This window comes from Glycine soja, chromosome 16 (genome assembly GCF_004193775.1).
Source record: "Glycine soja cultivar W05 chromosome 16, ASM419377v2, whole genome shotgun sequence".
NCBI lineage: Eukaryota > Viridiplantae > Streptophyta > Magnoliopsida > Fabales > Fabaceae > Glycine > Glycine soja.
The window spans coordinates 32,553,535-32,579,667 of NC_041017.1; the positions used below are offsets into that span (position 1 = coordinate 32,553,535).

A 26,133-nucleotide genomic window follows, 5' to 3' on the forward strand; every position below is an offset into this window, starting at 1 on the left:
AGGTTAGGTCAACGAGTTAAAACATTTAATATTGTGAGTTATTTTTTAAAATGTAATATTTTTTATAAGCTAAAATTTTTATTAAATAAATATGATACAACCGTTTCTTATTAGATTTTTTACTATAAAAAATTTATCATGTTGTCCCACTCCACTTCACTTCAATGAGTCTTATTTATCTATCTATTCATGAGAATGGAAAATTAAGCATACTATATCCCAAGATAAGAATTTTCAATAAGGATGGTGATGATGAATTTCAAACATTTTTTTTACCAAAACCAATGGAACATTAGGAGATCTGTTATTTGTAAATATATAGATTCAAAATATTTTTAGAAGTTCATCTGAAGTGATTTCAATCAATAAAACTCATATCACTTTGTTCCTAAAAGTTAAGAATGCATTGATACTTACTCAAATCAGGTCGATAAGTCTATATAATCAATAACCAATAGTATTTAATTTTTTAAATTTAAAAATATATATTATATATTACATATAATAATAATAATAATAATAATAATAATAATAATAATAATAATAATAATTGTATACAAATTAATGGATTAACAAGTCGAGTCAACAGGTTCAGATATTAAAACTCATAACTCAATTTAAAACTAAATGAGTTTGATTGATTTGATTTTGGTATAATCCAAACACAAAAATTAGTCAACTCAAATTGTTTGGATTGATTTGTATCAACTCAAGTTCGCGGATGATTGATACTCGTTTATACTCATAATTATTAAATATGCAATTGTGTTAAATATTTGATTTTTTATTAATTATATTTAACTTTTCTATTATTTAAAAATTTAGAGAAATACCTTCCTCGGAAAGTTTTCCAAAATAATAATAATAATAATAGTAAAGAAATTATTCTTCCGAGTATGTTTGGTTTAAAAGAAAAAAACTTTTTTGAATTTAAAACATTCTTATCCCGTGACATCTCTCCTCCTTCCTTCACTCTTAAATTTGTTTTCTTCTTACCGATCAAAAAAATGTTATATCTTTACATAAATGATTGATAATATATATATATATATATATATATATATATATATATATATAAATTATTCATATAATTAATTTATCATAATTAAAAAAAACTAATTTAGTTGAAAACATTAAATAATGCCTTAAATTAATATATTTTTAAAAATTATTCTCACCAACAAAACTAACAAATATTAACTGATTATGTTTCTCTCACTGTAGGCCATTCTAAGACTGACTTAGTTAGAAGTATTTTTGTTACAAAATAATTAATGCAATAAATAAACCCCATTGGGTCAGGATTTATTTTATTTTATGATTGTTATTTAGTTTTGGAATTATAAGTTCACTATGATTTATTGGGTCGTAGCTTATTTTATTTAATCTTTAAATAGGATACCTTTTCAAGACTTGCCAGATAAATATATTGTTAATAAGTGTCTTATGTTGATTATATTGTAATTTTTTATTATTCAATAAAATAAACATAAAAATTGTATTGTTGGTATTATTGATACTATTTTTTAGTCCATAATTAAAGATTCATACACTTACCTCTTCCAATAATTTTTTTTTTAATATAAAATTTAGAATTGAATCTTCATTCTATGTAAATTATGAGTAAAATAATTCATTTTTTATTTGAAACTCAAAATGGTTCCACTATTTCCCGCTGGGGTACGTCAATACGTGGGTGGAGTTGAAAGGGCGATTCACAACTTATTTGTCAGCCCAACTCGTATTGAGCCAGATGACGAGATTTATTATTGACACCTCTTTTAGCTATTAGCACCCTCTTTCCTTAGTTTATTTTTTTATTATAAAAATACCATACCCTTCACAGAAATGTGTTTCCCTTAGTTCACAGCACAAAATGGAAACACATTTCTGCTCTGTATTCGGGTTTGTGTTCTCAATACAAAACAGAAATTTCCGTTTGGCATTTCCATAAAGCGTTTGTTTTGTATTTTCATAATATAAAGAGGAAAGGTATTTTTCTTTTGTATAAGATAGTACTTTTTATATTAATCAAATTAATGATCATATAATATCTTTATTAATTAAAATTAAATTAAATATGAATTGATTTATCATTTTGAATATTAGTCGAATTAAGTATCATATAGATTGCATTTTTAAATCGAATTTGAATAACAAAAGTTACCATTTATAATATTAATCGGATTAATTATTGTCAAAATTATCGTTTTTGATAGCAATTGAATTACTTGTATTGTAATTATTTCTATTACTTTTTTTAAAGGAAATTTCTATTGCTGTTAAAAAAATGATAACTTGTGTTGTCATTAGTTCAATTTTAATTAAAATATAAAATTTCTATCACAATTAATTTCATTACTAGTCATTAGCTTTGCAATCTCGTAAAAATTAGAGTAGGAGAACTTGTATAAAAAAAAAAAAAAATTAGAGTGGGTAAGAGCTTATGAGATTTTATTTTTATTTTTTTTTGTTTGCTTTTTTCAGATACACATAATACATAACAATCAAATAATTATGCAATAATGAATATAATAAAATAATACATACTAATCAAATTATGCAATAATGAATATACTTTATAATCATAAAAAAAATATTATCATTATAACATAAATAAATAAATAACTGTTATGGTAATTATTTTTTGTTATTTAATTATTTGTTGTTACAGAAATTAGTTTTTTATTTAGTCTTTTTACAGCATTTATTATTTAGTTATTAGGCTCTTGTTAAGTAAAAAAAATTCTAAACAAATATCACAAAAAGGAGAATTTAGTTATGATTTTAACAATATTTAAAAATAATTCCCAAATACAAAACTATCGTTTGAAATAGTTTTTGATAATATATAACAAAATTTTCACAATACTTTCAGTCTGACTATGAAATTAGAGATGGGAAATAAAAACGTATTTTCAAAAATCAAAATCAAATTTGAACCTTAGCTTAATGTAAACACTAAGAAGTATAAAACACGGGATATTATACTAGTTCATTTCAACTACCGAAACTAAGTTTATTTTTTGGTAAAATATTAAGTTTTATTAATTTCTCAAAGTTATAATTTAGAAGTATTAATCATTGTCACTTTCTAGTTTTACAAACCAAATTTTACACCAAGCTTGAACAACCTAATATTTTTTATCCTACCATTAGCTTTAAACAAATAAAAAAATTTGAAGTTTGTTTGCTTTTTAACTAAATCTTAGATGTCTCATAGATGGATATGGACTATATGCTCTTAGTCTTTTATCTCAAGATGTTCAAAATATTTTAAGAGCTTTTGAACTTTATAAAAATATATAGAAAACTTTTTACAACAAGATTCAAAAGTTAGCTCGCAGGTTCATGTCTCATTTCTTCAATGCTTCTGACATTTACATGTTTTTTTCTTAAAGTGTTTGTTTCCTCTAAAGGAATAGTTTTCTTCACTTGAGCTTGCATCTAAAGATATGATTGTTTGAGCATTTAATGTTTACATTAAATGCACGTTTCCTTTGTGATGAAATACCGCTCTCTTCAACTTTCGTGAAAAATACTTTAACAAGAAATGACTTTCTTTTTGTCAGAGCGAGTTTGTCATGACATGACACGTCTTTTGATACTAAAAAAATTTATTTATTTTTCATGAGATTCCATAAATTATAGGAAAATGTCTTATAAATTTATGCAAAATGAAATTCAGAGAACATTAAATGAAGTATTAAATACACTTTTTAATGTTGTATTATATCATGGTGTACATTTGTCTTTGTTTGAACAATGAAATTTCATACGCATATTCAAAGAGTATGATCTAATATGGCATAAGATACAATTTTTAACATTTATATATATTTGCATCTAATCAAAATAATTAAGAATCGTGATTCATTTTAAGACATAAACTCTTTTAACTTAACAATTCTTATACTTGTGTAGAACTAACCGATAAGCTAGCTGAAAACTAATTGATAGTTAAAAAATTAGTTTATTAAATCATAAATGTTTAGTAAAACTATTTAGTGAAATAACTGAAAAGTATAAAATGATAATTTTATGTAAATTTCAAATTTATTTTATGGATAAAATATATTTTGAGGTATTATAATTTTTTTATTAACTTTAACTTCTTGTAATCTTTGTTTATAGATAAACTATTTTTAATCAAGTTTAAAATAAAGTAAAAATAATACACTTATTTATTTTATGGATAAAATATATTTTGAGGTATTATAATTTTTTTATTAACTTTAACTTCTTGTAATCTTTGTTTATAGATAAACTATTTTTAATCAAGTTTAAAATAAAGTAAAAATAATACACTTATTTATTTTATGGATAAAATATATTTTGAGGTATTATAATTTTTTTATTAACTTTAACTTCTTGTAATCTTTGTTTATAGATAAACTATTTTTAATCAAGTTTAAAATAAAGTAAAAATAATACACTTATTTATTTTATGGATAAAATATATTTTGAGGTATTATAATTTTTTTATTAACTTTAACTTCTTGTAATCTTTGTTTATAGATAAACTATTTTTAATCAAGTTTAAAATAAAGTAAAAATAATACACTTAAGTAGACATTATATTTTTATTATGTTAATTAACATAATAATTAAAAGAAATCATCTAATATAAAATTAATAAAAAATATAATAGAATATAAAATAGATCTAACATTTATCATTGTTAATTTTGTGAAGTATAATGCTAAAATAATAAATTAAATATTATAAATAATACAATGGTTAAAATAAGTAATTCAATATAAAAATATGTAAAAGAAATGAGTGAAAAAAGCAAAGCAAATAATAAATTTTTATTATATTTAAAAAAGGTAATAAAAAAATCTAATAAATATTTTAAGGATAAAAAGATGTCAAAATATAAAAAATTAAAAGTTAACTTTTCAAAAATACTTCTTTAAGTCATGTTTAAAAATATGTTAAAAAATATTAAAAAAAATTATTTATCTAATAACTTTTAAGTTAGTAAAAAACTAAAAACTAATTGAAATAACATATCAACCATTGTCAAGCTAACTTATTTTTTTTAAAATTACTTGTAACTTATGAAAATAACATACTTGAAGTAATTTACTAAAAATAAACTGTTAAAATAAATATATGCATCAGGCAAGTTTTGTCAAAGTAACTAGAAATTTCGGTAATGAACTAGAATAGATATTTTTTCGCAATCATGTGCAGAAAAAAAAAATCTTTTTAAATAATGTATCTTTGCTTTATTTTTTATTTTCTCTAATATTTTCGTATTTATATTTATCTATTTTACATTAAATCCAATCCAAGATTATTGAGTATGTATTTGGAGTAGCATCCATAATTTATATTTGATTAAATTTTCACATTAAGATACACTGAAAGTAACTAAAAATTATTTCCGAAATTCACATTTGAGTTGTGTAAATGTGAATTCAAACGCACCATGAGTCTTAGTGTACCAAAAAAAGATTAGGAAAATTACCGAGAACTAATGTCGGTGAAAATCGAAAACTGAAAGCTTCTCTCTAAGGGACAAGAAGCCAGGAAGAGCCAAAAGCAATAAGACCAAACAGACAGGTTGGCAATGGCAGTACTATTTGTGTTACTTCACCATGTTTTCTATTTTTTTTTCTTTTCTGTTATTTTTCTATTCATTTCATTATTTTCAATTTTTATCTTTATTTTTGAAAGACTAGGTGAATAATAGAGAGAGAAACAATTGGACTATCTCTATCATAACCTTTGCATGATGTCACTTCAGGGTGGGTCCCAAATGCTCCAAAATGGATTGTAATACTAACAACAATAATACTAATGATAGATAATAAGAGTACTAATTTTAACACATAGGCTAGAGTTCAGCTTAAGAGGTTAGTTCTCTCCAACAACAATTGAATCAAGGTTTATACTTTTAATCCATTAGAAATAATTTTTATAACTTTTAAAATAATTATTATGAAAATTAATAAAATTGTTAATACTTTATGATTACATAATAATAATAATGTAAAATTGTTTTGCATGATATTTCTAAAAAAACGCATGATAGTTTTGTTAAATTTTATAATAATTACTTTAAAAATAATTTTTGATTGATTAATAGTAATATATTTCAATTAAACTCGAATAATAATTAATGAAAAACAATCTATTAAGTGAAATTGTAATCCAATCATTAACTTATTATATATAGTGTAACCAAAGTAAATTATTATATATAATATACAAGTTTATTTTCATAATAATTAATTTTCATAAAAATTATTTATTTATTTTAAAATTATCATAATAAAAGATCCTTAATTTTCTAGTAAGAGTTCTTTTTGGTGTATAATTCTAATAAGAATTTGATGTATATCCTTACAAATTTGAATTCATTCAATTGAAAGATTCTCATTCCAAACTTTAATCATACTTAATGCTGTTTACTTTTGTTAATCATACTTAAATCTTCTCACATGTCATTAAAATATATTTTGTATGAATCGAACATAAATTGTCCTTCACAACTCTGTATTACGTACTAAACCATGTCTATAATTTATAAAGAAATGCTAATAACATATTATAATTTATAAGAATCCACAATTTGGTAGTTTTCATTTATCATTTAATGAGTCAATATGATCTTATAGTTTTTTTAATAAATTTTAAATTTAATATCATTTTTTTATCCACTATATTTTTCAATTATTTTGTTTTAATATATTAAATTTTAAAAATTTTATTTTTATTCTTTATATTTTTGAAATATATCATGTTAATATTTTTTTAATTTAAAATTTAACACACTAGCATTTCTAAGAAAAATTGAAAAAATAACGAAAAGGATATGTTTCCTCCGAAAAAAAGAAAACAAAAATAAAGTATGTATTAGATAAAATACTATAATATATTGTAAGTCAATTAATAATTAAAAGTAAAATAACAGTAATAATTAATAATTAAAAGAAAACAATAACACTCCTCATTATTTGTTAAGCCATGTGAAATTCTTAACATTTACATATCATAATAATTAAAAGTCAATAAATTAATAGTAATAAATGGCGAAACAACACCCAAGAAAAAAAAAAGATGGTAAAAAATATTAAAGTCATGAAAATGGGTAACGCCTCCTCCTTTCAGGTGGTGAATTTCAGAGATTTCACATTCACTGGCGAAGAAGGGGTTTCTTCTGTTCATATAACTCAACACACACACACCCGTGTCTCTTTCTTCCTTCTTCAACAGTGTTGTTCTGATGCGTGTTTTTTTCTCATTTTTTTTATCATTCCCTTATTTTTATTTTCCCCAAAAAAACCAAACCTGCAATTTCCGAACCCGAAAATCACCGTCTTTCGAATCACACAACCATATACCCCTTTTTCGTCCCTCTTCACGCGCGAGACCCTTCGAATCGTGGTGGAAGCCTCAGATTTTGACCCTTCAATCGCTGAATCGAAGTACGTTCAGCGGTGGGCTCGTTCGGGAGTGGTTGAACGCGTTGGTGAGATGAGAAGAAGAACTTGCATGTTTTGGGCTTGCAAAGAGTTGTTATAAGAAGGAGTTGTTGCAGCAGAGCTTCTTCTTCTTCTTCTTAATGGCACCGAAGCGCGTTTATGAAGCATGGAAAGGAAGTAATGTAATGTTCTTACCCCTTTTTTTTTCTTCTGTTTTTTTTTTCTGCTTGTTGTTCTTGAATATAGCTTTTAATGTTTGATGTGTTAAATGGGTATGTGCTTGATTTGTTCTTGTGAGTTGGGTAAATTATGGTTTTTTTTTTAAAGGGGTTAGTAGTTTTATGTTTTGAATTTCTGGTGCTGGTGCTGGTGCTGTTGTTGATCCTTGAAGGTTGAAAATTTGAACTTGGGAGTGTGGTTCCAGAATTTAGGAGGTGGGTGTGTGAAGTTGGAGTGAGGTTATGTGCTTTGAGAATTGTGACATTGAATGAGCAGTTTCGTTTCGCTTGTCTTTTGTAACCGTTGGATTATGTGAGGAAGCCTTACTTTGTGAGTGCGGACTGATAGGGCATTGATGGTGGTTCAATGGAGGAGTCAGTTGAAACAAGAATTTAATGTGATTAATAACTGGTATTGGCTGGCTGCAGCTGGTTTTTGGCTTTTTCTGTAGAGTTTTGTCTTTTCTAGTGGGGGAGAGATGTGTGAACAAGCTTGTGTCTCTTAGTTAGGTCAAAGCTATTGGTTGAGTTTGTCAAAGTTGCTTTGGGAGAGTGTAATTTTTTGAATTGTGCAACTTTAGCCCTATGTTTGGTCGAGAGGAAAGAAAGTGAGGGAGGAGAGAAAAGTTTGAAATTGAAATTGGAGAGAAAGTACAAAAAAGTTTGAATTTTTATCTCTAGAAGTCAACTTTTCTTCTCATTTTCTTTCCACTTCCTCTCCAACCAAACAAAGGAAATGACATTGTTATCTGTGTTTCTTCCCTCCCATATTCATCCCTTCCAAACAGTGTAAATGAGCAGTTTTGTCTGTCTTATGTAAGCATTGTCTTGTCTGTTTGTGTAAGGTAGCCCGACTTTGGAAGCAAACTGATAGAGCCTTGATAGTATGGTTCATTGGTGGAGCTGGTTAAAATAATAATTTTAATGTGATTGTTCAACTTTGTGCCATCTCCCTGGTTAATGCCTGGGGCTGCAGCTTGTTTTCTTCTCTGTATTTACAATAGGGGAAAGATGCATGAAGCAATACGTCTTGTGTTGTCTTAGTGAGATGCTTTGTCTCATGGACAAAGGAGTTATAAAGCTTTATAATCTGACAGTTTTTTCTTTTTTCTTACCGAACTGTCTGTCTGCTCAAGATGGTGCATGCTTAGTTTTGGTTTATGGAATTCAGGAAGATAAGGAAGTATCTTGAATTTGAGCTTTTAATCAATTTCTATATGCATATTGTGATGGTAGTTTTCATTTAAAACAAAAATTGTGTTTGTCAGTTGGGGTTACAATCACTGGATCGCATCATTTTTATGTTGGATGGCATTCGTGTCAATATATTTTATCTGGTTCTGTGCTAAGCTACCATGGAGGAGTTTATGTCTTGTTTTGGTGAAATTTCTTCTCTTTGATTAAAAGTGAAGTTAAACTGGAAAAAAATGAGATTTAATTAATGAACGAGTGACAAATGGTATGGGTTTGGTTTTTGGTTTGTTTATATTGGTTTAACATGGGATGTTGCGATGATATAGAGGGGTCCATGCTATGTTCTGTATGATACCAATAAGCTTGTGGTAGAGTAAACTCCAAAAGGATGAAGAAAAAAGTTAGCATAAGGCATAGAGTGAATTATTATGTTAAAGAATGAGAAATTGCAATGGCTTAGAGTGCATTATTATTAACTATATGCTGGAATATATATGATAAGGCTCCATTGGTTTATGAGAAACTACGGGTGGAGATTTTTCCCCCTATTAAATAGTAACAAATTTGGAAGATTAAATACACAAATGTTCACTTCTCTTGTGTATGTTGGTCTCTCAGTGCTTGCATATGGTAGTAATCTGCATTATCTGCAGGCTCGATGATGGCTAGTGATGTCTGGTGGTGGCTTTTCGTTGGATAGTTAAGGCTGCACAAATGACTTCCAATACAATCATTTGTTGTGTTATGGATTTTTTCAGTACTGTTCTTTCTTGTCTTTTACGTTTTTTACCTTTTAGTTTGTGTTACTGTCCTCCTAGTTGTACATTTTCTCATCTCTTATGTTATATAGTTGCTTGTATTTCGTTTTGGGCTTGGTCTGACATGTGATCCAACCTGAGAAGCTTACGGTACCCAATCAGGATTTTTGATGGAGATTAGGAGTGGGAGTAGAATGACAATTACCCGCAGCTACATTTCATACAGAAGCCTCTCTGCACCTTAAATTGTTATTATTGACTAGAATTATCTTTATTTTATGGTTAAAATTGCTAATACAGTGTCCAACATAGAAGTCCACTTTTACAAGGTCTTACATACTACGATGTTTCTTCCATCGGTTTTTGTTTATAAAATTAATGCTCTTGTTATTATTAATTGTAGTTGCTGATGCATAAGTTGTTAGTTTGACCACTGATATTTTTGGATGGTAAGAGCCCTTCTAACATCCTCTGATGCAAAAGCCCTTTGGGCTTGAAGCATTGACAATGCACTGACCCACTTTTCCTTGTACTGAAATTTAGTTTAGTTATGGAGAATGTGAGCAGCAAGTATTGCATGTTGATGACTTGTGACCAAGACTTTCCATACCATGTTAAGGACAAGGGGCAAACACTTCCACAAGCTTAAGTTATTAGGTGGAGGCCAAAGAATGATATAAATCTCAATAGGAGAATATGTTGTAAACTAAAAATAGGGTTTACAACAAAACACTTGAGATGATTTTGAATTCAAATCCTTCTAGTTATTGAAAAGAGCGTGAAATTGAGCCTATATTTACATTGCAAGGTGTCTAAACAGTATGTGCAAGACACTATTTATTTTAGCATCAACATTAATTACAATAAATACCATCCTAATCAAATCAAATAAGAACTTAAATCTAAAGATTGCTCCTAAATTAGAGAACTAATCAGAGGTATTTACGCATGATATTAAGAAGATTTCTAGCACTTATAATTCTATCTAGTCTTCTTGAAAGCATCTTGTAAACTCGTTCGCAAGATTGATACCGATGACCAAGGTTTTGAATTGTTGTTGCGTTACAGTCATGTTTGCATCATGTCTGTTCCAGTCCAAGAATCCAACATTTTGTAATCACAGCTTGATGCAATTGCAGCGTCCACTGCAATGGGTTGTGTTATATTGAATACTTTCCTAATTCTCCATTCAAGAAATGTCAAGTTGTAGGGGATCCTAATTTGCTTCCAAAGATGGGAGAACTTGAATTGTATTCACCTTTTCCCTAGGTAGGTGCAAGCATCTAGTCAGTGCAATGGATTTGTTTATACCCATTTGCAAAAAGACAGGCTTTGTACTGTTCTATTGTCCCATCAGCTTTATATTTCAGAGGGAAAGGCCATTTGCAGCCAACATGGCTCTTCCCTATAGGTAAATCTGTCAACTCCCAATTATTTTACCTTTTTTGCTTTCCCAAAGCCCTCATTTCTTCCACTAATGCCTCTCTGCATTTAGGAACCTCCAAGACCTGTGAATAGTTGTTGGAGTTTCTGCATGATCAACCTTAAAGGTAAAGTATGAAATCCTGTAGACTGAGCCTTATAGGAGAAAATTTTCAATAGAGAATGGAGGGGACGTAACCAATTTTTCTTTGAGAGCAATGGGTTAATTGATATCAGGTGACTTCAACTTACCAAAGTCAGATGGGGACCTTGGACATATCTCTAATTTCAAGGTGGGATCTTGGTATTGGATTCCTTGAATAAACTAGTATCTCCATGTCATTTCATATCTACATTTCCCTGAGTTTGAGTTGCCTTCTGTAAAATGGCATATTCAAATAAGATTATGTGCCAGGTCTTGTTTAGAACCGTGAGTATTTGGGACAGATTCAATGTTTGGGTATAGGTTCATTAAGAGAGATAGATCAAAGTTAAAATACACATCTTTACCCAAATTTTCCCCTTAAGGAGAGAGCTTTTGGAAGTATATTTTTCAAAGATTACCATCAGGGGTAACAAAGATTCTCTTTGTGGATGGATCATAGCACCTTGGAGTAGAAGAGCCAATGAAAACACATTTAAGAACTCTAGGGTATAATTTGCTTCGATAATGGGATGCATGTGTATATAAAGGAGGTACAACAAAATACTGAGAGAGACCATAACTGTGGTGAGCAGTAGGGAAAATTGCTGTAATTTTCTGAGAGGTGTTAATTTGTTATGATTATGAAAGAAAGCACTCAGCTCGATATTTTATTGATGAGATAGTAGATGTCAGAATTGCATCTCACCAAAACATTTTGGGCATGCTTGCCGTAAACATTAAAGTTCAAGCAACTTCTAGGTGTCTACTTTTGAATTTGGCAACTCGTGTTTTTTTTTTGGAGAAGTTTTGTGAATATCCATACTTTTTCAGAGATAATCTCCTGCAGTAGTACTTAGATAGTCTGTATCATTATTATTGTGAAGAATTTGAATGTGTATGAAATTGCTTGAATCATAGAATGAAAGTTAATAAATAGATATAGGGCATCTATTTTATATTTAAACCAACTAAGTATGATCATCAATAAATGTAAGACACCACTTTGAGTGACTATGATTAGAAGTACAAGGACACCGTAAATTCTTTTATGAAGAAAGTAACAAAAATTCACTCTTAAGAATGATAATTGGAAAAGAATTAATATTTCTCTGCTTTCATTAAAAGTTGTTTGAATACCTAGAAATGATCTTAAACTGTCTTTTGTGCATCTTAGAATATCTTTAGAATATATTGTGGAATCAATTTTAGACATTGTTTCTAATTTTATTTTGTTTCCTTATTTGATAAGGGTAAATCAAATTAATGCCAACAAAAAAATTATATCAGAGTCTTAGAATGTGGTTTGGGCCTAACTTTAGCCCCAAAAACTAGCTCATAGGGTGAGGGTTGTTCCCCCATTTTATAAACTATTCAGGCACTATCATTAGTCTATGTGAGACTTGTGTTTTCCCCAATAGAATCCTTCACGCCCAACACTATTAGGCTTGGAGTATGGATAATATGGTAGACCCAACAACATATCTAGGATAGACTTTGATATCATCTTAGAATTCGAGTTTGGGCATGGGTTTTCCCAATACAAAGTAGTAAGGTTATCCTTCTGAAATGTAGCATTTACTAAATTTATTCATGCTACTGGCTAATTTCAGTAGTGTTAGTATATAATTGACTATTTTCTGTTATAAAATTACAATCTTATATCACTTCAAACTTTTCTCCTAATCTTATGCAGAAATTCCTATTTGGAGGAAGGTTGATATTTGGACCGGATGCTAGGTCACTGCTTGTCACCTTGTTGCTGATCATTGTTCCAGTTATTGTCTTTTGTGTATTTGTAGCAAGGCATCTTCGGCATGAATTTTCTTCATATAATGCAGGATATGCTATTTTGGTGGTGGCAGTTCTCTTTAATATTTATGTAAGTTAATAGTTTTTCTATTCTTTGTCATTTGATGCTTTATACTTTTGCTTACCTGAGACTTGTCATTTTGTATGCCCCATGTTTCGCATTAAAATAGGTTATTTCTTTATACAGAACTTGCTTATTAGTTACTACTGTCTCATCTAAATATTCCTCTTGTTTCTCCATTCATATCTCTCATTACTATACTTCCTCTCATAAGTAGACAATTGTTTGTGTCAGCCTCATAGTTGTCAATCCCAGATAGTGGTGTGGAGTAGTTGACCAGGAAAGTGCTAGCTAGTGAGGGAAGGCCATAATGTGGCTCTTGCACCAAAATGGGTAAATTTTAATTAAAAATTACCATAATGGGTAATTTTTTAAAAAATTACAAAAATGGGTAAATCGTGCTTTGAAGTACGATTTCACTTTGAAGAAATCGTGATTCAATGCACGATTTTGTTTTTCTGAAAAATTTTACACTAAAATCGTGCACCACAATACGATTTCAGTTTTTTAAAAAGAAAAAAAAAATAGAAATTGTGTCCTTGCATACGATTTCAATCAGGAAAAAAAACTGAAATCATATGTTTGCATACGGTTTCAGTTCGTACAGGAAATTTTTTTAAAATAAATTAAAAGTGAAATCGTACTTTGATATACGATTTCTTGTGAAATCGTATATCAAAGTATGATTTATCCATTTTGGTAATTTAAAAAAAAAATACCCATTATGGTAATTTAAAAAAAAAAACCATTTCCGTAATTTATCCCCACAATGCCAAAATTACGGATACAAGATAACTATTTATTACATACAAATAAATAGTCAAAACTAAAGTAATAAAATAAAATAAAAACACTAAAATTAATGGCATTCTTCATTAATAAAGTCATGATCACCATCAATCTAAAGCACAATTAACTCATACGGGGCTGAGGTTCCAAGTACAAAACATGAGGAAAAAAGAGTTCATGGAGCATGGGCTTGGTCGGAGAAAACCACGAGGTTGAAGGGGTTTAGTCAGATGGTTTCTGAGACAAAAGAGGGAGAGGAAAACAATTTTGGTCAAAGAAGAAGCTTTCCAACCTAGTGCACTTCTACAGTTATATTTCATGTGCCATCTTTTGTTTTTTCTCAAATTTTTCTTTTAACAGTAGCTTACAAATTGAAGAAATAAATATTTGATGAACAGAATTTATTGTGATTAAAAAACAGTTATATGTAAAAGAGGTCATACCACGTACATTGAAAATGTACAGATAGGAGATCTTTCAGAGAGGGAACAAATTAAACAAAAATTAGAATAAACTGAGGAAAAATATAGTAAGGTCAAGATTGATATCAGGATTTGGTAGCAATTACAAAACCTGCTAAGGAAATCTTTCACCCAAAAGTGGGCAGAACTGGATTCCCACATGTAGACAGAATCACCAGGTGATCATGCTTGAAACCCTTGTATTTTTCCATGGAAACACTTGTCATTCTTTGTAACCTGAGTCCAAAGTTTAAAAATCTTTCCTGTGATAAGCACCACAAAGGATAAGGATCCATAATCAATCCCATCCACCTTCCTGTATATCTTTTATGAGCCAATACTGACTCCTGAACCATGACTTCTTTAAACAATTAATAAAGAGCGATGCAGTACACAAAACTACCGCTGTAGAGGGTTGTAAATAAAATGAAACAAATCCTTTTTGCCTGTTAGAAATGAGATTTTCAGGATGGAATAAACGAATAAACAAATCATGGACAAATCTGAGCTTTTTCCTTCAATCCAAGTGATCTTTTAAAGCGCGTGATCCAATCAAGGGATCAAATTGATTATGAAAAGCATGAGTTTAATTAGTCAATTTATTCATGAACAAGGAAAAATATGATTTAGATACTTGAATAGATTAACTTCAAAGCAACAATGATTTATTACGTTGCTATAAAAATAGATGGTATTTTATCTTGTTACCTTCTTTGAATAAAGAAAAAAAAATCTTAATTGAGAGGTCTTAGAATGTGGGTTTGGACCTAACTGAACCTCAAAAGCTAGCTTATAGAGTGATGGTTGCCCTCACTTATTATATCTTGACATTATTTCTAGCCAATATGATTTTTCCCAATACACCCCTCCATGTTCATACACTTTTGGCTTGATGTGTGGATAATATGGTGGGTGGTCCGTTAATGGATCTAAGATAGATTCTGATACCGTTGTAGAATGTGGATTTGGGCTTAACTCAACTCCAAAAGTTAGCTCAAAGGGTAGGGATTGCCCTCAATTATATATTCTATCTTGGCAATATCTCTAGCCGATGTGAGACTTGGGTTTATTGGCATGAGAGGGTGTCTTGGAAAAAACCCAGTAAGAGATTCAGATGCACACAACTTTATCCTAAGTCAATGGCATAGCATAAAAAAAATGTATGATGTATCTATTGATACGTTTTCTTTTTGGTGATCACATTTGCTTTCATTTAACCATCATTCTTAGGGAATACTCCTTGCTAGTTGCTAAGATATTGATTTTCTTTAATCTTTTCTGATTCCCAGGCCTTGATGCAATATAATCCTAATATTTATGTTTATAGGTGTTGATTCTTCTCTTTCTTACTTCCTCTCGTGATCCGGGCGTTATCCCAAGGAATTTACATCCACCAGAGGAAGAGTTCCGTTATGACTCTTCAGTTTCTGTTGAAATTGGGGGACGCCAAACTCCGAGCCTTCAGTTCCCTCGAACAAAAGAAGTAATGGTAAATGGCCATTCTGTGAAGGTGAAATATTGTGACACTTGTATGCTCTATCGTCCTCCTCGTTGTTCACATTGCTCCATTTGCAACAATTGTGTTGAACGTTTTGATCACCATTGCCCTTGGGTGGGCCAATGTATTGGGCTGGTATGATAGTTGGCATTGACCATGTTCTTGATGTTATGATAACTGCTTTGTTCGATTGATGTTCCTGGCTTGCTCACGTGTTTCTTGTAATTTATTTATTTGTTTATGGCTTTTCCAATTTGCAGAGGAACTACCGTTACTTCTTTCTGTTTGTTTCTTCGGCAACTATTCTATGTATCTATGTGTTTTCCATCTCAGCTTTTTACATCAAGGTTCTGATGGATCATTATAAGGGGACAGTTTGGAAGGCAATGAAAGAATCCCCTGCATCTGTTATATTAATGGCATATTGTTTCATCTCTTTGTGGTTTGTCGGTGGACTAACTGGCTTTCATTTGTACCTTATTGGCACAAATCAGGTCAGTTGATATCTTTTACATTTCTGAATATAATATCTGGTTTATCTCATTGTTCATTGTACCTGAAGACTAACTGGTTACGTGAATAAAAAGCATTAGTAGAATTATCCTCGGTGAAATTAAATTGGAACCACTCTCTAAAAAATATTTTAATTTTCTAAATTCACCAGGTTCCTTATTTATAGGAAATTTAGTTTATGACTTCATGTTGGGTGGATGTGGACAAAATGATGAAGTAAAACTGGACATTAAAAAATACTAAATGGTTGTACTTGAAGGTAGCCAAAAATCAGGCAATGGAAAGGAAAGAAATTTTGAGAAGATAACTTTAGAATCTTAAACTCATTTTTGTCCCTCATACTTTTCCTTTCATCCAAACAAATAGTAATTTTAAATCTCACAAGGTCGGTAATTCTGTGTGTTCTTCCCTCAATCCAAACTGCATTAATAGTGTAAGCCTGATTCGCTTGTACCAAGATGCGAGAAGAAAGGCATCCCTTTTAGTTGCTTTCCATAGTATGCAAGAAAAGGCTAAATTTTATAGAAAACCATATTCTGAAACTTTGATTCTTAAGAGCCCTTGTGTTTCAAGAATATCTTCATCACCTGGTTGATTATAACTTGTTTTGCAGACTACCTATGAGAACTTCCGCTACAGAGCCGATAACAGGATCAATGTTTACAATCTGGGTTGTTTTAACAATTTCCTAGAAGTATTTTGTACAAAAGTGAAGCCCTCAAGGAACAATTTCCGAGCTTTTGTTCAAGAGGAGGTACCGAGGCCACCCCCTCCGGTCATTTCCCGGGAACCCGAACCAGATCTGGGTGGTGGAGATCCACGTTCTAAAGTTGAAGACGATCTAGATATCGGTGAAGACCTGTTAAAGATATCACAGCGTCGGAATATTGATGAAATTGACGAGGACATCCGGAGCAGAGGAAGCAATGGACCTCCCCATAATACTTCTGAAGTAGATTCAGTTTTGGGTTCAGATCGCCGGGCCCCAACAATTCGATCTGAAGCAAGGCACTCAAGTGAGGGAAGAAGTGAAAGCTGGGAAATCGGGTCTGAGGTCCTTGCCAATTCAACTGTAACTGAAAGCAGAAGCTATGTTGTATCAAAGGAGGTGCGCCAAAAACTTGGGGGTTCTTTCTGAGATGTGGGGTTTCTTAGATATTAAAAATGGAAAAGGAAATGGTGTTTGATCAGATTATAGGAATGGGAATTGAATTGATTGAGGCATTAAGTACAAAACTTATTTGATCTTTTTTTGTGGTAAGGTTAGCTCTTTTGGAAAGAATAGAAATGTGTGTAATTTTCGAGATAAAGCAATAGTGTCTTTTTTTTCTCCTGTCAATTTTTTTTCCTACAATATGTGCATTGCATCTTTATGTGGCTTTATTCTTTGTGTAAATAACCAGTTGTGATGCTAAAACATTTATCTGCGTACTGTGATTTAGGCATTGTAAAAAACTGGTTCCTCCGCTCAATGCATTTATCCATGCTACTCTGATACAATGGTGCTGTGATTTTGGTGACTCCATAAGGTTTGAAGAAGGTTTTTGGTTTTAAGTCTTGTGCTTCTATGAGAAAGAAAGGATTTCAATTTTTCATTTTCTATTAGAAATTCTATATTCCATGTCTCCAGTCTCACGACAAATAAAACCGAAAAGCCTGGCAATTAATTTCTTATTAAGAATTTTGGACCACATAGAAGTATACATGTGTATAATATCCAATTCATAAGTACAAATACTATTGTCAAGTCACGTCCCTGGTCAAGTCTCCTAATGATAATACTAATACCCATATCTCTACTCTAGGATCAGGATGCTAAGAAGGAATGTAGGGTCAGGGGATAAGGGTTTAGGATCATAGAGTCACCACTCTCATGAAACAACAGTCACATTGACGTTGCCAGAGGGCATCATTACCATGGTCCCCATTATAACACTTGCCAAACTAACAAAAACACCTCTACTGATAAGAACTGAAAAACCATCATAACAAATCATTAGATCATATCATCAATGATGACTCACTTACAAGTCAAAAATACCATTTTTGGGGGCACACAAATAACCTGAAACTTGAATTAAATTTGAAACAATACACTACAGTCTCGAGTTTTTGGGTCTACATCAAGTAAGCATTGCTTCGCAACAAAGATCACAAGGTTGAGGTATATGCAGACGGGTTCTACTACGGGAAAGAAAAGATTTTTCTCATTGTGCGAGAGAAATGTGACCTGTTGGATGATGTGTGGCAATTAAAATTTGGATCGACTAACCTTTTTTGAGAGTAATTTTCATTAATAAAAAATTGTAGAATTATAATTCACTTGTAAGTCCATGTGATAGAGATGTGTCTTTGCCTTAATTGCGCTCCCCCTATTGTCCTAGTCTACGATTTTGACGTAGGAGATAGGCAAGGCTAGAGTGAGTCCAAACCCGTTGTGTTTCTCACATCATTTTTCTCTAGAGTGTTTGATGGTGGCTGACTCGAAGAGGGCCTTGAAGCTTTGGATTCAATTTGCACTCGAGGACTGTTTCTTGAGGTTTGTTTAATGTTCATCTCCATTATTTGTATTTGGTTTTGTTGTTTCAGTTGTTATTGCTCTTTCACCGACGTTAGTAATAAGTTTGCGGAAATTTACTAAGGTGTTTTATTTTTTGCATTTGGATGGTTTATTGCATGTTGTGGTTTGTTTGAGTAAATATGCAAGAAGGTAGTATTGGGCGTTATAGGGGTCGGATGATGTAGTATTAGCCCTTCCTTGTGTTGTTCAACTATTTCTTAAGGGGTATTTGTGTTTGGTGTGATTGTTTAGAACAATCATTGATTCTGAAAATCCTAATTCGTTTGATGAGTTGGTGTTGTGTGAGTTGTGGAATTTTGTTTTTTTTTTTGGAAGAGTTGGGTTGACCGTAGGGAAATTAATTGTAGTTAGATGTGGAGGGTTTTGTGGTAGATTTTGGTGTTTTTTTTGTAATTGATACCAGGGTTTCAATTGTGACGATATTGCATGTTGGTATATTATTAGGTGAAATAGAGTATACATATTGAAGGTGAATAGGGGTATTGTAGAAGAATGATTCATTTACATGTTTATTGGAGGTCAAGGGTAACCGAGCTCATGTAAGATATGACATAAACTCTATCAAATCATTTTACAAGGTAAGCCAAACTGTATTACTTAAAGTAACCTACACAGGCAACAACTGTATCATTTTAAAATTGTAACAACAATGTTGTAGAATAAAATAATGCACGCCATAAATCAGTTTTGAACTTTGTTAATATGTTGAGTTCGTAACTTACGTGCATTGATGAGTAATAAATTAACTTTTATTAATGACAACAAAGGCAGGGAAAAATCTGCTTTGTGGGTACTTGAGTGGATCAAAATGGAGAACTCCTTTGTTGACCTTTTGTATGAGGTGGTAAGATGTAATTGTCATGCACACCACTTAATTATGTGTGCTTTATGTGTTTGTCATCATTAGTAACCAAAGTTATTTTAACATGTAATTGGACGACAAGTTGGTTAGGATGAAGATTGCGATCAATTTGTTGATGGGTTATCATCATCACAAAGGTTAAAGACAACTAGAAATCATGCTACAATGCTTATTGGTGATTAAAAAAAATGTTTCCAACTTTGATCCACTTCGTGAATGTTTTGTTATACTTTGTTTTAGTATATTTTTTAGGCAATTGATTAATATATGTTTAATATTGTTCATTTTAGTCAATATTAAAACATATGTTGGTTATCGTTAAATGCTCATACATGGATGCCTATTTGATTTCAAGTGTTTGTTGAACATGACTTTTGTTAATTTGTAACTAATTATAGACTCAGATGACTCCAATGACAATTATGCAATGTTATTTATACATCCTTAAACATGTACATTATGTTTGATATTAGCCTTCTTATATGAATTATGATGAAGGCAAAACTACCTTCACATCTGAAAAAAGTCATTGGGTTGTCGGAGTTGAAGAAGTATTGATGCACTTGATTGTTAGTATTCATGTAACTAGAAAAGTATCATGCGGAGTTTTGTTAGTATTGATGCACTTTGAAGGCACAACTAAGACATTCTCATTAACCAAAATTCGTTATGTTTCATAACCTATATTTTAATTAAAAAAAGTATAAGGATCTTGATGAAAATAATTGTCACCATTAAATATGGCACTTTTAGGAATTTTTTATAATACTCTTAAAAAATGTAAGTAATTATGTTCATAGGAATGTTTAAATTAGATCTTGCATATGCACAAGCATAATTAAGCTTGTGACAACACAAGCCCTAACATTGAGAAGTAATCACTTCTTAACAGGGCAAAAGATGCTTGAAAATGTTATCTTTTCTAAAAGATAAAAAATACAAGATGTTATATTTAAATATTAAAACAAAATTCACAAACACAATCTTAATATCATATTTGGTGACCTTTAATACAAGGCAGTCCATTTCATCTGCCCATCATTAAAGGCCTTATATAGGGCCTAAATAAATTATTGGGCCCATGGATATGTAATAAGCTATTAATGGACAACTTCAAGCACTAATGTTTAAATACACATATGGCACTAAAACAATAGCTTAACAAATGACACATCAAAACGGAATTATGAATTATCATTCATAACTTGAGCATTTGACAAGGTAAGTTAATTCTAAGGCATGATCCATTAGTTTGAGCATTCAACAAGCAACATTATATAAAATTCTAATAGCAGCTACATAGTGTTCAAAATAATATGATACATACATGCATCGACACTAACTAATTATAAGAAAAACAAAATTCAATAAGTCTACAACAGGGTAGAAAACAACCTAAACTACATAATTGTTACCAAGAACCATTAGTTTAAAATGAAAGAACCATTCCATTTGTTTCCATTGTTCCCAATTTCAAATCACTAACGTATCATCGACAATTTAACCTACAAAACATATTAAGTAATGTCATACTTCAACTATCAATCATATTAATACATATAAATAAAAATGACCATCATCAACAACTTTTCTTTGTACAACAGAGCATATGTTACATGCATACTTGACACAAATTATCATCAACCACATCAATCAATAACCCAGACAATGATTATCAAGTAATAAAGATAGTTTAATATTAAACAACATACCATGCAATCCATCAATTATAGTGACTTATTGGAATAATTTGGTTGCTTGAAGGGATAAAGGTTTCAAGATGCTCTATAAACTACACCAACCAATTCATGAGAAAAAAAATAAAATGTTGATGTCAAACAAGTCAACTATGAGACACGGGGATACTAGAATGGTAACTTAATACACAATATCATTTGATAGTTAATATCTTTACGCATGTCATAAACATTTTTGGTTTGTTGCTATGCTATGATATCCTATCCAATAACTACAACATTCTACGGGGTATTTGTATAGGATCGTCTATGATGGCTAGTTTGACCACACCTCCCACAAGTGTGGATCCTTGTATGCCTCCATAACTCACCATTGAGGACCTCACCACAACCTTTAGAATGCATAATCTTAGGATCCAAAATATCATCAAAAGTAGTGTCACCTTCACCACCAATCACATTCATTGAAATTTTGCTGTTTTTTTTTTGAATTAAGTCTCATAACTTCTCTACAAAACAACTTTATCATGTAATCAAAGTCTTATTCTTTATGATGAGCAACCTCACACAACTCTTTAGAAAATTAAATCAAAGTTGCATATTTTGCAATAAACGGTGAGTCCCAATACAATGATAAATTTAGATATTTTCCTATTATAGACTCTTTTTGCACCCTCTCAAGAAACAACGACTTTGGAAACTCTATAAAATTTAAACATTAATAATGTGGTCACAAGGAAGACCAATGGATTGCATTCTAGTGCAAATATCATAAAAAATTTGACAATAAATGAACAATATAAGACACATAAAAAACTTTCACTACAATGCTTCACCATCGTGTATACAAAAAACATTGTCATCTCTTAACAATCAAGTACTCTAAGCTTAATTGTTCTTGCCAAGTGACTCAAGATAAGTCTTTAGTTGAACATTTCCATAGTTGGAAAAATAATTTGCCACAACCTCCCCATATTGAAAATATGTCACCTTTGAAATTGTACAATAAATTCAGTAAGATTACTCTTTAGATCCACATATATTGACATATGACTATAGAAGGCTTCACATCGTGAAGTGATTCTAATGTCTGAAAAAAAATTGCCACATATATGAACAAGCGACCACATCTTCCTCATACATCATTTATCTAGGTGTTATCTTCCAATCCATAATTTTCAACCATGTCCCTCCATTTGTCTTCAAATTTAACAAACTCTAAATCACCAAGCATGAAGGACTTCAACATGTTTAAAACACTTTTTCCTTCACATGACTTATTGCATTTCACATTAAATGCCACACACATAGCCTGTGATGGGCACTAAGAAAGACTCTCCTAATGCCATTTTTCATTACAATATCACCATTAGATATTGAACATGAAGCTTTATTGTTCCTGACATAAAAAAATTGTTCTAGTAACCAAAAATACGTCTCTTCAGTTTCATTTGTTACCATTACAATGCAAACACTATGGTGTGATTATGGTGGTTGACACCTGAGAAAACAAAAAACGGACATAAATACTTGTTTTTTTATAAGTGTCATCAAATGTCAACACATCACCAAACACTTGATAATTCATCACACAATTGCCTTAAATACTTTAGCACACCAGTCGCATCAGATGTTGTTAGCCACATATTCCTCATATCTTGATAATATATATCCTTCTTAATGAACCCAACTTTGTCATAACCCCTAAAAATGTTGGCAAAGGTAACATACATATGAGGGAGTCTAATGTCAACCTTTCGATAATTTACAATTTGCATAATGTCAATGTTTGTCATTTTCTTGTGTGCTAGAAACAACGATGCAGATAATGAATCCAACATCTTATGATTGTGATCAAAATCCCCAAAACAAACATATCATCAACCACTATGAAAATTAATATGAACACAATACATTGTGTTGCACCCACACCTAGTTACATTCTTTGATCAACGTTTTCCACTCCACAAAGTTACCCTTTTGTCATCTTTGTAACCAGCTCTAAAGCACACAAACGTTTGCTACATTGTTACCTCCATTTTGTTTCTAACAATATGGCTCTTTCTCATAGAAAAACCAACAAGTTTGACATACCAACAATAAAATTTGTATGTTGTCTCCTTATCACAAAAATGTAATCTTGAAACATCTTCAATCGTGTCAAAGATTCTAATATCAACAGGACTACTTATACTTATAACATCTTATGAGAAAGGAAAACCAACATTTTCAAATTCATCATCTCCCTTAAACTCAACCTCGTCATCCTCCTCCTCTTCATCATTGTCATCATCTTCAATGTCTGCCTTAATATCATTTTCATCTCCATAGTCATCACCATCGTCATACCTTGTCACTCCAATGTCGCAATAAGATACTTTTTCAAACATCATATGTCATCCAAATCCTACAAGAAAACATATTTACACAATAATAAAACAAATTGTCAAACATGAAGGACACATTTGTTAAAGAATAGTCAATTACCCTTAACATGGTTTCACTTGAATCACACATAACAGAGTCAACTTCTTCATTCATTTTGTTCGTACATGTATAGAAAGATTTATAATACATATTTAATCTCCCACAAACATCTTAAACTAACATTACATTACCATGGTAGTATACAATACTATAATGAAGTAGGATGTGGATCAAAGGTCTTGTTTTGGGAAGATGGATGGATGGAGGATGGGGTCTCGCTTAAGGAGATGTATCCAAGACTGTACCAGATTTCTCAACAACAAAATCAACACATCCAGCAAATGGGGACAATAGCAGGTATAGGTTGGGAATGGAAGCTTCAGTGGAAGAGGTTCTTCTTGGAGGCTAAAATAGACACGGTTGCAAAATTTATGGAAGACTTACAGCGGTACACATGTAGCAACAGGACATGTGGAGATAGGAGGAAGATTCGAGCAATAAGTATTCAGTAGGGAGTGCTTATGAATTACTCAATAGGAATTTGCCATTGGAGAGTTAGGATGAAACATTTAAAGCACTATGGGAGATAAAGGTCTCAAGTAAAGCAACAATTTTTGCTTCGAGATTGATCAGGGAAAGATTGCCTACAAAGAATAGCTTAAGAAAGAGAAATGTGGAAACTAATAACGTCACCTACCCATTTTTGCAGAAGTCATGATGAGAACGAGGCTCACTTATTCTTCACTTGTGCTAACATCTTGCCACTATGGTAGGAATCGCGATCATGGGCAAATGTAGTGGGTGCTTTCTCAGAAAATCCAAAACAACACTTTCTTCAACACTTCTACTACAATATTAGCGGACTTAGGCCTCAAAAGTGACAAACCTGGTGGATTGCTTTGACATGGTGTATTTGGTAGCATAGGAATAGGATGGTCTTCCAAAATGAAAGTTTCAACAACCATAAAGTTATCGAGGACACTCTATTTTATTGTTGGACCTGACTTAAAAACACGGAGAAAGGATTTGATATCCCGTTTCACTCCTGGTCCAATAACATTAGGGATAGTTTTTTGTGTTGAGGAGGGATAGTTTATATAATACAAGTTAGGCCGGTTAGGTACCTAGCGGTTAGCCAGATCTTTGGTTTCCTAATTCAAGTTGGTTAGCATGCATTAGATCACCATAGTTTTGCACCTTGCAAATGCTAGGATGTATATACAACAATACTGCTTGTGCTATTTTTAATGTTCTATAATACAAAAGTGTGTGTATATATACACACACACTTTTGCTAATAAAAAAAAAAAGTCTCAAATTCTAAAATAGCCTTGCCCCCATTATACATACAAAATACACTACTCACATAATTATAACACAATAGCAATTAAACAAAGCAAGATAACAGTTCCACATTCCCACTTAGTTCAATGTGTTTAAAAATTAGCACTTTCAACAAAAGCACACAATACATGTAGCATAATTAATGGCAATGAAATCTACAGCTATTCACCATCATAGTCAAAATGAATAAGTAAACAAAAATACAACAATAATAAAAAACAAAACTTGTTGACATGTTCCAGAATGACAAATCCATTGGTTCTTGAAGAAGACAAAGGATGGATGAAACATACCTCATGAAACGACCTGTATGTGCAGATTAAATCCAAAGCTAGAAGGCCATTTTCGAGTCGACAACCACCAAACACTTTAGAGAAAAACGATGTGTGAAACACGACAGGTTGAGCTCACTCTCATCGTGCCTATCTCCTAAGTCAAAACCATAGATGAGGGCAACAACGGGAGCACAATTGAGGCAAAGACACACCTATGCCACATAGGCTGATGTGGATTATAATTCTACAATTTTTTCTTATTGGAAATTACCGTCAAAGCAAGTTAGTCGGTTCAAATTTTAATCACCACACATCATCCGATAGTCCACATTTCTCTCACATAGTGGAAAAAATCTTTTCTTTCCCACAAACAGAATCTATCTATATATGTGTATCAGAAAATTAGTCTACCTACTTTAATGATTTAGCATTTCAATTTTGGAGCATTCGTCTTTCTCTGAGATTACTATTAATAATTAGTGGGCAATATATCACACCTTAAATGACAAAGGTTAGCATGCCTTTGTGGGGACACAATCAAATTTTCACAACTAAAAATAATAATAAACACTAAAACTTTCTTTTTTTAGTGACTATAAAGAGTCCCATAATACTTAACAACATATCATCTCCGCAAGACAAA

General features: G+C 31.1%; 1 protein-coding gene across 2 annotated transcripts; it reads left to right on the top strand.

The window, feature by feature from the left end:
- Positions 1-7,108: 7,108 nt before the first annotated feature.
- Positions 7,109-17,741, top strand: LOC114390640 (protein S-acyltransferase 8-like). Of its 2 annotated transcripts, XM_028351450.1 has the most exons (7): positions 7,109-7,618; positions 9,502-9,605; positions 12,867-12,910; positions 13,012-13,052; positions 15,621-15,926; positions 16,052-16,285; positions 16,918-17,741. In XM_028351450.1, exons 3-7 carry the CDS (start codon positions 12,904-12,906, stop codon positions 17,440-17,442), a joined length of 1,113 nt encoding a protein of 370 aa, XP_028207251.1. In that variant the 5' UTR covers positions 7,109-7,618; positions 9,502-9,605; positions 12,867-12,903; the 3' UTR covers positions 17,443-17,741. The 2 variants fall into 2 exon arrangements, with proteins under 2 accessions (XP_028207251.1, XP_028207250.1); XM_028351449.1 differs by lacking the exon at positions 9,502-9,605 and having other exon boundaries at positions 12,867-13,052.
- Positions 17,742-26,133: the final 8,392 nt, after the last annotated feature.